The following is a 12234-nucleotide window of genomic DNA, read 5'->3' on the forward strand; positions in this document are numbered from 1 at the left end:
CTAATTATTCCTATTTTCGTGACCGTCTGTTACTGGTTTGCCTCGTTTTGGTCCTGGTTTAGTCGTGGTTGTCGGTTTCGTAGTTGTTGTAGTGGTAGTTGTTGTAGGAGTCGTTGTTGTCGGGGTCGTTGTTGTCGTCGGGGTTGTTGTCGTCGTCGGGGTCGTTGTCGTCGTCGGGGTCGTTGTCGTCGTCGGGGTCGTTGTTGGTGTCGTAGTCAATGCTTCAGTAGTAGATGTTGTCGGTGTCGTTGTTATTGTAGTAGGTGTCGTTTCTGTATCTGGAGGCAGCGCTGGTGGTGGTGGTGGCGGAGTTGTCGTTGTTGTTGTTGTGGTACTTGTTGTAGGAGTCATCGTTGAAGGAACCTCACCCTCTGTTGTTATAACTGTCGTCAGTGGCGTGGATGGTGTTTCTGTTGTTGTTGTGGTTGTTGCTTCTGTTGTCGTAATTTTTGCTGTAGTTCTTTCTAATATTGTTTCGATATGGGCTAATTTTTTTATACCATGTTTAGTGGATCCTTGTAACATAATTTTTACTATGCTCAATGGTATCCAGTGTCCTGGCATGTCTGCTTCCACGGGATTGGCTATGAATACCAAAGTGTCCTTTTCGGGATTTGGCCATTTTGCATCCAATATTCCAAATTTGAAAATAATTATTACAGTAATTTCCAAACATAACTTAAACATGTCAGTCGTTGATTTTTAACAGATAAAGAGTAAAATTCTGAAAATATAAATATAATAATAATGAAAATGATAAAAGAAAGCGTAGTGTATATGATATGATGTGTGTTTGTTTTATTATCATCTATGCTAATATTATGAAGCTAAAGAGTTTGTTTGATTGGTTGAAAGCGCTCATCTTACTACTTTTCCAATTTGATAAAATCTTTCAGTGTTAGATAGCCTATTTACCAACTCGCTTTGACCAGTAGAAGCCTAATCAATCAATGAAAAATGAAAAACGGGACAAAATGATTCCCTTTAAGAGATTCCGTTGCGTGCGTTGCGTAAACGGTTAAAGTTTCGCAAAAATCATATAATTTACGATTACGTCTACCCTTACACTATAGTATGGCCTGTAAATTTGGCTAGTCATCCTTGACGTCATCATCACCATCCAACTGTTACATATGATATTTTGAACTATCAGTAGGTACATATGTGTTATTGATTAGAAAAAGGGAAAATAAAACTTACTTTTTAGTTTTAGGACTCGAAATCGTCAAAATATTTATATTTGACATTGTTAGTCTGATACGCGTGATGTAACAATAATTTCAATCATGATTCTTGAATATAGCTTTCATTGAATTTGAAATTGAGCGTTACTTTTAATGTCAATCGGCAGTCATAAAAAAAAAAACCAAATGAATTGTTCATGTATTATTGTATTTGTTTTGTATAATTACTATAAACTTAGTAATACTTTTCAGAATTTCGTTAGTTGCCTTAATGAGGCAGTTAAGAGTAACTGTTAGTTAATTTGTTTGTATTGTAATAAATGTATTGTTGACTATTATTGTATTGATTCTTAGTTCAGTGATTAGAAAATTGTTTGTGTGACCTTAGAATGTCCTAGAGAGTAATTTTTTTTTTACATTATCTGTCTGTAAATTTCCCACTGCTGGACTATGGCCTCCTCTTCCTTTTAGGAGAAGGTTTGGAGCATATTCCACCACGTTGCTCCAATGCGGGTTTTGCAGAAATTCGTTGACATTAGACACATGCAGGTTTCCTCACGATGTTTTCCTTCACCGGTGAGCACGAGATGAATTATAAACATAAATTAAACACATGAAATTCAGTGGTGCTTGCCTGAGTTTGAACCCGAAACCACCGGTTAGGATGCACGTGTTCTAACCACTGGGCCATCTCGGCTCATAGGGTAATTTATCTGTGGTACTAGATCACTAGACCAAACAAGTAAACTCTTTTGAGCCTCTAACAGAGTGAAGCCCACAGTAGGCGACAATTTTGTTGTGACATACATACGATATAAATAATATGCTCGTTTAATGAATAATATTAATTTTAATTTTGTTGAATACACTGATACACTGGGAATCTTTTTTTAGATAATATATAAATAGGTTGCTAGATAATTATTTTGTAATAGGGAGGGAAATGGATGCAAAGGGAGTAAGGTCACTGTTTTTTTTTGCAAAAAGATTTTGACGGCTTTTTGACGGCCTTCGTAGCTGTTCTGATGCCTAAAGGCGACTGCTCATTTCGCAATACACCAAAACCGGTATTACATAGTTTCAATAATTAAAATGTAAAATTTATTTAGTTTCATATTTATATCTTGTTTAAAATAAAAAAAAGACAAAAAATTATAGCAACCAAAGTATGATAGTTTGCTCTGCATAATTACGGTTTTCAATTTGGTTGCGAAAACGATTTTTTATCTGGCGAGCTTTAGAAATTGGCAACATTCTACGTTATTTGTGCAGTTTTATTTTAATATTTGTTTACAACATTTAATTTTTTACTTGAAATTGACTTGCCAATGGATTTGCGTTAAAAATAATTTAATTTCAATAATAGTAAAAGGAACTGAAAAAAAAAAAAAAATTAAACGTAGTTCCTTATTAATAAGTTTTATATGTACCGTGCAAATAACAAACCTTGTAAGAGCGCCTAATAATTTTTTATTCGTCCAAATGACTGTTTTTGTCTCATGAGTTTTAAAGGCGCTTACGTATAACACGGACAGGTAATTTTAAAAAATATAAATAAAACACTATTTGAAGATATTATTAGTATAAAATGCTTATTTATTTTAATACGATCAAAAATCTATATAAAATAAGTTCCAGCTAAAAAGAAAATATATATTTATTTATTATTCATGTTATCGTGACTGTCTGTCACTGGTTTGCCTCGTTTTGGGCCTCGTTTCGTTGTAGTTGTCGGAGTCGTAGTTGTTGGTGTCGTAGTTGTCGGTGTGGTAGTTGTTGTAATGGTGGTTGTTGTAGGGGTTGTTGTTGTCGTCGTCGTCGGGGTCGTTGTTGTCGTTGGTGTCGAAGATGTCGTAGTCGAAGCTTCAGTAGTAGTTTTTGGTGTCGTAGTTGTTACAGTAGTTGTCATTTCTGTCTCTGGAGGCTGCGTTGGTGGTGGTGGTGGCGGTGTTGTCTTTGTTGTTGTAGTACTTGTTGTAGGATTAGTCGTTGAAGGAACCTCATCTGTTGTTATAATTGTTGTCATTGGCGTGGATGTTGTTTCTGTTTTTGTTGGCGTCGTTGTGCTTGTTGCTTCTGTTGTCGTCATTCTTGCTGTAGTTTTTACTGATACTGTTTCAATATAGGCTAGTTTTTTTATACCATTTTCAGTGGATCCTGATAACATAATTTTTACTATGCTCAATGGTATCCAGTGACCTGGCATGTCGGCTTCCACAGGATTGGCGATGAATACCAATGTGTCATTTTCGGGATTTGGCCATTTTGCGTCCAATATTCCAAAATTGAATATTAGAACGATTTTCAAACATACCTTATACATGTCTGTAATTTTACACATAAAGAGTAAATAAAAGAGTGTTAGAGTTTACTTACACTGATTATTACTTTTGCTGTGTTGCTTTGAGAGGTAGAATATTAGTTAGAATAGACAGTCATTTATACACATATATAAGATGTTATCTAATTTAGAAATTTGATTAACATGTGACACACTTGACGTAGGTAAAAGTTAAGGTTACGCAGATAATATGGTCGGCTAACAACGCTCGATTGGGACGCTTTTGCGGATGGATTGGTTACCTCCCATAAAGACCTCGTGTTCTCTCTAGCAGATCTCGTTTGCTTTACATTTATTGTACTGTTAGAGCAATAGGGCGTATTCAAAAATGTGTACTAATTACAGTAGAGTTAAAAAAAAAAAACATTTTTTTTCATCTGCTGTTTGTAGTAAATAATGTACAAGGGAATTTTCAAACTACATATTAAAGTGATAAATAAAAACAAGTACACATGTCATATAGTCTAATGCTTACTTTATAAGGTTAAGAGATCCCGAGGTCCTGTGCTCAAGTTCTGGATCGGGTCAGTAAAAGGTTATTGCGATTTTTCATTAAGATTTAGTAAAACACTGGAGTCTGCAAATAGCAGTATTTATATTTTCGTGTTAGGCAAATCACGGGAACCGTTGACCTTGCGCGTGAACTTTATCCGGTCGTGATTGATTTCCCGTTCTTTCAGATTATGCCAGTAAGGGAATATGGTTTACAGTTCTGTTTGCTGACACAATGGTGTACTATAATCAGCAAAACTTGTACAGTCGCATTGTCATTCTTGGGAATGGCCATTGTGGCCTAAACCGATCAAAGAGTCGTCGGCATCAAACTAGTACATATGTAATTCGAGATTTTTACAATCAGCAGCGATGTGCTATTTAATAGAAAAAGGGGAAAAAACTTACTTTTTAATTTTTAAACTCGAAATCTTCAATTTATTTATATTGGACATTGTTAGTCCGAAAAAGTGATGCAACAAAAAACATTACAATCATGACTGTAAAACTGTAAAACATGTAATTCAGAATATATTTATTTTGAAATTGAGCATTACTTTTACTGTCGATCAAGAGCCATAAAAATACAAAATAAATTGTTCATGTATTATTGTATATTTTTTTGTATATCACTATAATTTCGATAAAACTTTTCAGTATTTCATTAGTTGCCTAAAGTAGGCATAACGTTGAAAGTATTGTATTAACTACTATTTTATTTATTCCGTCAGTTAGTTTAGTAATTAGTACATTACTTGTGTGGTCTTAAAAAATCCTGAGGAGTATTGACGCGACATTATTAGGGGATACGCTTACGCGCTTGCACGCTTAGTTTTAATATATTTAACTGTGAAACGCTGTGATGACTGATGTCTTTCGTTTAATGCCTAGTTTAAAATCTTAACTAGCTCATATAAAGATAATGGTTTTTCTGTCACGTTGTTCTCAAGTAGATCGGAATTAGGATGCTGATAGCATTAAGCGCATTAAGTTCTCCTGCGCTAGTTTTTGAATTTAGCCGACGTGACCAAAAATTCTTGTGGCGATGATATTGTTTAGGCAAGTAAGTGAGCAATGGCTAGTGAAGTCAGAGAGGATTTATTATTATTTACTTGTAGTTTATGAGTTTTATGACATTTTTTTTTTATAAACAAAGCAATTAAATATGAAAATGTTATTTAATATTTTAGATGTATTAGACGATGGCGAATTTATGTTTTTTTTTCAATTGAATCCGTGTTATACCATCGCAGATATTTTAGTGGGTAAAGAAAAAGTGGGATCGAGATCCTATCCCCTATTAAGTATGATCAGGAACACTCCCGTATATTGGTATTTTCCCTAGCCTGGGTGCGAAGATACCCGATGGTCAAGATTGACACCAGTTACTTTCCTCCTCTGAAGAGAGTAACGAAATTTACACAAAGAGAGATACAGCTGATTTTTTCGAAACGAACCCGTAGTTTCGACTCAGTCCAGTTTTTATAATGTTCAAAGATAAAATTCAGAAGTACTTGTTAAAGCATATAATTAATAAAAATATCTTGAGTCAAGTTAATTCTAATTATACCGATCCGTGACGAGGGTGGCAATCACTAAGGTCTTAGTGGGTAAAAATTTCACATACCTTGCTGAACAATTCCCATGCACGAAAAAAAACCACTAATATTCATCGTATTAGATATGAATATTACATAAAAATGAAGATATTAATGATAAAATTAATATTTTTAAAGTTTTTTATTCATGGATATAAACTTCATAAATTAGTATATGTAAATACATATTATAATTCACACAGTATACATTGTATACAATCGTGAAAGGACTACAACAATATGTTTTTGAAACAAAAACAATATTAGAGCTTACGTACATTTAATATGTAAAACAATGGAAATAATAACAACAATAATATTATTCAGTCTTTAAGTAGGTCACCGATCGACATGTAAGTCGTTCTGTTTTGTGAAATCGTAATCGCTAAGGGTGGTGAAGTTGTCCTCTATTGGAGGGAATACACAGTCGAGATCAACGTACAATTGTTGTTGGACCGTCAGTTTTTCGACGATTTCGGAAAATGTTGGTCTGTCTTGGGCGTTTTCGGACCAACATTCTGTCATGAGTTGGTAAAGACGGGGCGAAGCTCGCGCCGGCTTTGGAAGTCGCCCTCCTTCTGTCAAGAATTGAGGAACTTCTCGGTTGCTTAATTCAGCATAGGGGAAGCCACCTAGAAAAATAGAGAACGCTATATAAATAATTTGTTGACTTTATTTCTTAAACTAAACGTATTTAAAGAAGGAATAAGAAGCAAAAGTGCTGTTTTTATTGTTTCCGAGATTTGAACAACGTGATCAATTAGCTTCATTTCAAAATACCTAGAGTAGCAATCTCCCACAGCAGAACAGCGAAAGCCCAAACATCGCTGGCACTCCAATATTTTGAGTTATATATCGCCTCTGGAGCAAGCCATCTTAAAGGTACAGGTCGGGATCGGGTGTGCACGTACACTCCTGAACGGGATAAGCCGAAGTCCGCAACCTTCAGAACTCCAGCACCGTCGACTAGAATATTCCGAGCAGCAAGATCCCTGAAATGTAGTAAAACAAAGTATAATTAGGGCGAACAGACGCACCATATTAATTCGCTTAGAATGTAATATTTGGATAATTATATTTCTATGCAATAAATTAATTTTACAATATAATTTGAAAGATTTTATTATATTAATGATGACGATGCCCTCCTGACCGATTGATCAATCGTTATGATCGCGCTCATTATGGAGACTAGTCAAGTGCACAGCACATATTATAGGGCACAAATGTGCCCTAGTTCTTAGTAAATATTTAGTTTCTTTTATTGATCCGGGAAACTAAACATTAGATTAACGGCTACGGCAATTAGAAATGGTAGGCAATGAATTACTATTATTCATTACATTTTCAGTTGTAGTTTGAAGAGTATCTTCGAGATAGAAAGAGTTCGAGTCGTTCTAGGTAACATGTGCAAGGGCTTAACGAGGTGTGGTAAGGACTCCAATTGATAGTCTTACAAGTATGTCTCTAGATAAGGATATAAAGAAACACGATTGTAGCAGGAGGCTATAGCTATGACGTCAATATTGTAGAGAACAATAAGACCCAAAAAAATTGACATTTTGTCTGTCTCGGAGCTGCCTAAATATTTTATAGGTAAGATAATAGTTATTAGTATATGTTCGTTAGTAGGATATATTTGTATCTCAACAAATCCATTGATCAATATAATACGTAGTACTTTTAATATAATAAAAATATTATAGTTAATGTTCCTACTTACAGAATAAACCATTATGTCCAAAAAATTTTAGCATTCAATTATTTTAATAAGACACATACGATTTAAAGTCTTAGTTTGAGGATATGAGAGTATTTTTTTCCTCAAACGCTCAAAGATCTCTGAAGGTTTGTGGATTTCTGCTCTGAATTCGATAACCCAGCAACCGTTGCTTAGCGACGTTTAACAAGCTAAATAGGTCTAAAGATTTTTAGACGAGTGTTTTACTTTTTTGGAGTTTCCGAGTTCCGACCCTTTTATTTGAAACTAGTTCGTGCAGAGCATTCGATACAATGCCTTTTTATTTTATTTCTTCGAAATATCAAAAAGACTCGCGTGCCAAGTACTAAGCCAGAATCTGTCAACCCTGCTCAAAATTTCAAAGCAATCGAATGAAAGATGCTGGAATGTATTAACCCATAACTGCTCCTGTGGTTGTTTTGGCATCACCGAAACTAACACACTTTCACGACAAAAGCCTACACAAAGAAATGACTATTACGGCCGTAGGTTTTGTAAATAAATAAAAAAGGTAAAAATCAGTGCCATTAAAAGATTTCGCGACTTAGGTAAATATATAAAAGATAAGTAATATGAAATATAATGTTCTATGAATTCAAATATATATATATTTAATCTATTATGATTTCAAATTAAATTTAAATTGACTTTCTCCATATAGAAAATGTTACACTTACACCATACATAGTCAAAGTAAACACTATCAACACTTTAGAAAAGATAAAATTAACTTGTGAAAAAAGTAAAATAAACTCAGAAGCCGTTTCGAAATTGTGTAGATTTGTTTTAAGAACCATTCTATGATGTTAAAAAAAAAATTATTTTTTAAGTATACAAATCAATACCACCTGGTGTTGAGTGGATAACACCCTTATGAACAACCATATGAACTTAGATATCTTTTTGTTGTGGCATTGGTAGGTGGACTGGCAATTAGGCCACTTGATGGTAAGTGGTCACAATTAACATTGGGGCCGTTTGAAATTTTACCATTACCAACCTTGGGAAATGAGATGTTATGTTATGTATTAAGATACACTCTGTTTCGCGATAGATAAACGATGAAATGTTACCCATTCAGGTGGAACTTCAAAAAAAATAAAAACAGTATTGTCATATTTATAAAGTAAGCTTTTTTATAAGCCACGTCAGGATTACGGAACATTTTCCTTTTGTTTGCGTAACATGATTGTGCTTAACGGTAAATCAAATATTTGCTTCGGGAAAGCCGGGAACATGAACCCCCGGCTTTCTGAGAAAATATTGTCAAATTCTCGGGCTTTCGCCCCTAAGGCAGAGATAGTCGAGTTATTTATTTTTTAAATATCAGACAATTCACGCAGACGATTTATTTGAAATTTTTCATTTCTTAAAGTTCTTATTACGAACTTGAAATAGACTTTCAGTTATCAGTAAAATATAAATACTTTGATATAATATAATTGTCTTTAAGCATATTTAAAAATATCTTACTGATAAAAAACAAATATTAATAATTTTAATACCAAAAGATATTTATATATAAGAATCATCAACGAGAAAATTTATTTTATTAATTCAAATATAAAGAAAATTCGATGTATTCGCTAATTAGTTAGTTATTATAACGGAGCTAATTAATGGAATATCCCGAAATCTTTGGTTGAATATAATTATGTTAATAATATCAAAGAGAAAAAATAGTAATATGTTATTACATAGTACATGTAATCAGAACAATTTGAATTTATTTTGATCTAAACATATAAAACTAGTTAATTGTAACTTAGATCTCCTCTTTTTATCCAGGTAAGCTATCTTACATTATCATTAGCAGCCTGTAAATTTCCCACTGCTGGCCCAAGGCCTCCTCTCCCTTTGATGAGAAGGTATGGAGCATATTCTACCACGCTGCTCCAATGCGGGTTGGTTATCTATCTTATGCTTAACAAAAACCATTTGATAAAAAAATTTTCTTGAGAAAACCTGCATGATTCTATGTATGATGATTCTGCTGATATATCAATTATCTACTAATCAGAGTCGTGGTTTTCGCTTGAAACATTGTATTTAAAAAGAAGAAAAGGAAAGATTTGCTTAGGTGTGGGATTTTAACGAGTAAACCTGATAAATTATAAGGAGGACCTTACCTGTGCGTTATACCCCGTTCCTCTAAATGTTGCATGCCTAGTGCTACTTGTAAGGCATATTCGCGCATCGTTGCGCTATCCAGCTGTAATGCTGGTTCAGCCACGTAGTGATCCTTGCTCTTTGGCTGATTAGCATCAATATACAGTTTGTCTTCCGAATTACCGCAAATAGGAGGATCGGAATCGCTCAGGTTGGTATACTCCGCTGAGAAAAAAATAGCAATAACATTGGAATGAGGAATTAGCATTAAATTTTACGTTAATAATATTTATTTACAGTATAAAAATCAAGTTAATTTATTTACATTGGAAAGATTGCCTAAAGTTTCACATGATCCGTTATTATATTCAATTAGTTGATATTTTTGTTTCGCAATAATCTTGTTATTTAACTTAAGAGTCAATCGTAATAGTATAATTAATAAAGTTTCCTAGACTTTTTCTGTTAAGCGCCTACTAAAATATATTAGCAAATTGTTATTGAAAGTTATTGTAGCACAAAAATGACCAGGAATTTGGAAAATAAATATTAAGAGATTTTTTTATTATTAGGAATATAAAGGCTAACTTTTAAAGAGTTTTTTATATTTTTGTTTAATTAAGATATTTTATTAATGGAACATAAACGCAAAATGTACTAACTAAAAAAAAAAAAAACAAAAAAACATACTGTCAGCTTCAGACGGTCGACCGTTGGCGCCACGTTCAGAAATTGATTCACTAGTCTTTTGTTCGTCAATGTACCGTCTTCCTCTCGCCGCTCGAAGGAGAGTGAGTAAGTCCCCTCTTGGAGCATGTTCTAATAAAGCTATTAGTGGAGACCGCCGCGTGCAGCACGCTATTAGCCTGATAACATGTTTGTGCGAACCGACATGTTTCAACATGGCTATTTCTCGAAGGAAGTCTTGCATCTCCTCTTCCGTAGCATTATCTGGAATAGTTTTGTTTATAATGGTTAGGCGAACCAGCAAATACTTTACTTGATGGTTAGTCATCACCAATGCCCAAAGAATTGGCACCAATGTGCCACTAACTTTGCGAATTTAAAGGTCATGTCTCCTGCGGCAGTGGCACGGCACTTTAGTGGTTAAATTATAAGGACATAAATTAATACTTATAAGAATACAAATAAATTTTAAATCCTTCATTCCAATTTGTCTCAAACAATTGATTTTTTTTGTGTTTGTCACTGATTACATTTTTTCAGAAACTCACCACGAATTTTATGATAGTTAACTATTTATGATAATGTTATTTTAGTTGCCAATTTTTCTTTTGTAAGATAAAACATAATGAGTGTAATTTAACTACCAATTAAAATGTTAAAGTTCGCTATTTACGTACACTCTGAAATATTTGTTACACTTTTATTAAATTTAAAATATTATAATAATAAATAATTATCTTTCATTAATTTAACGAAGAGTAAGCCTCTTGGAGAAGTTTTAATTAACGGACAAGACTAAGTCGTGTAATAGTTCCTTTACTTTATAATTAAAATGAATCAAATTTCGTAACAATAAAAATGTTTTATAATACTAATAATGTCTTGTACTGACTAATTACAAGACGTTAATGAAATAATGTACATAGTTACTAATTATCTTCAACAAAAAAAGTTTAATGTACAATAGCATTTTTTATAGATAAGTAATTCACATTTTAGGTTTAAAGAAGGGACAGTTTGTGTGTCTCAAGTGTTGCACAGTATTAAGGTAATCTAAAAACGAGCCTAGATGTTCCATTGGTGGCTCAAAATACCCGAATCGAAATTCCAAATTTGAGATCTTAAGCTTAAGATTTGCGTTGAGAACCAGGCCAGCAACACTAACATAACATAACATAACATATCACCACATGTCCTTTATTTTTGACTATAATAAGTCTCAACTTCGCTGAAGTAAAACTTCGGGAGAAAATTTTCCAAGTCTCGGATAAAAAAATAGAACATGTGTCAACATGGATTCGAGCAGCGTGGTTGAATAAGCACGAAACCTTCTCATCAAAAAGGGAGAAGAGGCATTAGTCCAGTAGTGGTACGTTTACTCATAGTTACTTCACTTTTGTATTTTACTGTATAAATATAATATGCTGAATTCAAAGATTTCGATATAGCCTTTTTTCGATTCGAATTGCGAATTGCTGTTTAATTTTCAGACTCCTTTGCAAAAATAAAGAAACGATTGTTCAGATAAAGAATATTATGAAGATACAGTCTCCGTATTAATAATATTCAGCTATTATATAACCATATAGAATGGAATTATAATTGAAATAAAAATAAACGTCAAAAGCGGAACAAGGCAATTAAACCGGTCCAACGTGACTCCCGGGATAGTCACACTTTCATTTCCTAGACATCCTTATGTAATGGTAATTCTAACAAGCGAAATTCATTAAGCATGTGTACTAAGCTGACGTTAAATGGTTTGTTGCTTTATGTTAATTTATGTTTGAGGATTATTATTAATTTTAAACTTACAAGGCAGTGGTCCTAAACGTTTTTGAATATGGATACTATCCTTTTATAATTTGTTAAAGGAATTCAATGATACGATGAGAAGAATTAAATTAACCAGTCTTCCAGAAGACTAGAATAGACCATGGAGCCATCACATCTTTACCCGTGAGTGTCGTAAGATAAGAGAATTTTTGTTAAGGGGGTTAAGCAAGTAAACCTCAACCGCCCATATGATGTCGGAAAATAAACCAGCAAAAGCATTCGCAGGCTTGTATTTTTTCATGTAGA

At 33.5% G+C, this 12234-nt stretch overlaps 3 protein-coding genes across 3 annotated transcripts in view; all 3 read right to left on the reverse strand.

Moving 5' to 3' along the window:
* LOC125068331 (integumentary mucin C.1-like) lies at nt 1-687 on the reverse strand. Its single transcript, XM_047677436.1, has one exon. The coding sequence runs from the start codon at nt 685-687 to the stop codon at nt 1-3; it is 687 nt and encodes a 228-aa protein (XP_047533392.1).
* A 2154-nt stretch (nt 688-2841) lies between these two features.
* On the reverse strand, nt 2842-3507 carry LOC125068332 (integumentary mucin C.1-like). Its single transcript, XM_047677437.1, has one exon. It carries the CDS (start codon nt 3505-3507, stop codon nt 2842-2844), a length of 666 nt encoding a protein of 221 aa, XP_047533393.1.
* Nucleotides 3508-5953: 2446 nt separating this feature from the next.
* Nucleotides 5954-12234, reverse strand: part of LOC125068130 (fibroblast growth factor receptor 3-like) — a 140488-nt gene continuing 134207 nt past the window's right edge. The window contains exons 11-14 of the mRNA XM_047677148.1: nt 10156-10416; nt 9486-9690; nt 6396-6607; nt 5954-6247 (exon numbers count right to left, since the gene is read on the reverse strand). Of these exons, the coding sequence (XP_047533104.1) occupies nt 5955-6247; nt 6396-6607; nt 9486-9690; nt 10156-10416 (971 nt within the window). The 3' untranslated portion in view covers nt 5954. The remainder of the gene's footprint in view (nt 6248-6395; nt 6608-9485; nt 9691-10155; nt 10417-12234) is intronic.

Source organism: Vanessa atalanta, chromosome 13, assembly GCF_905147765.1.
Source record: "Vanessa atalanta chromosome 13, ilVanAtal1.2, whole genome shotgun sequence".
In the NCBI taxonomy this organism is placed as follows: domain Eukaryota; kingdom Metazoa; phylum Arthropoda; class Insecta; order Lepidoptera; family Nymphalidae; genus Vanessa; species Vanessa atalanta.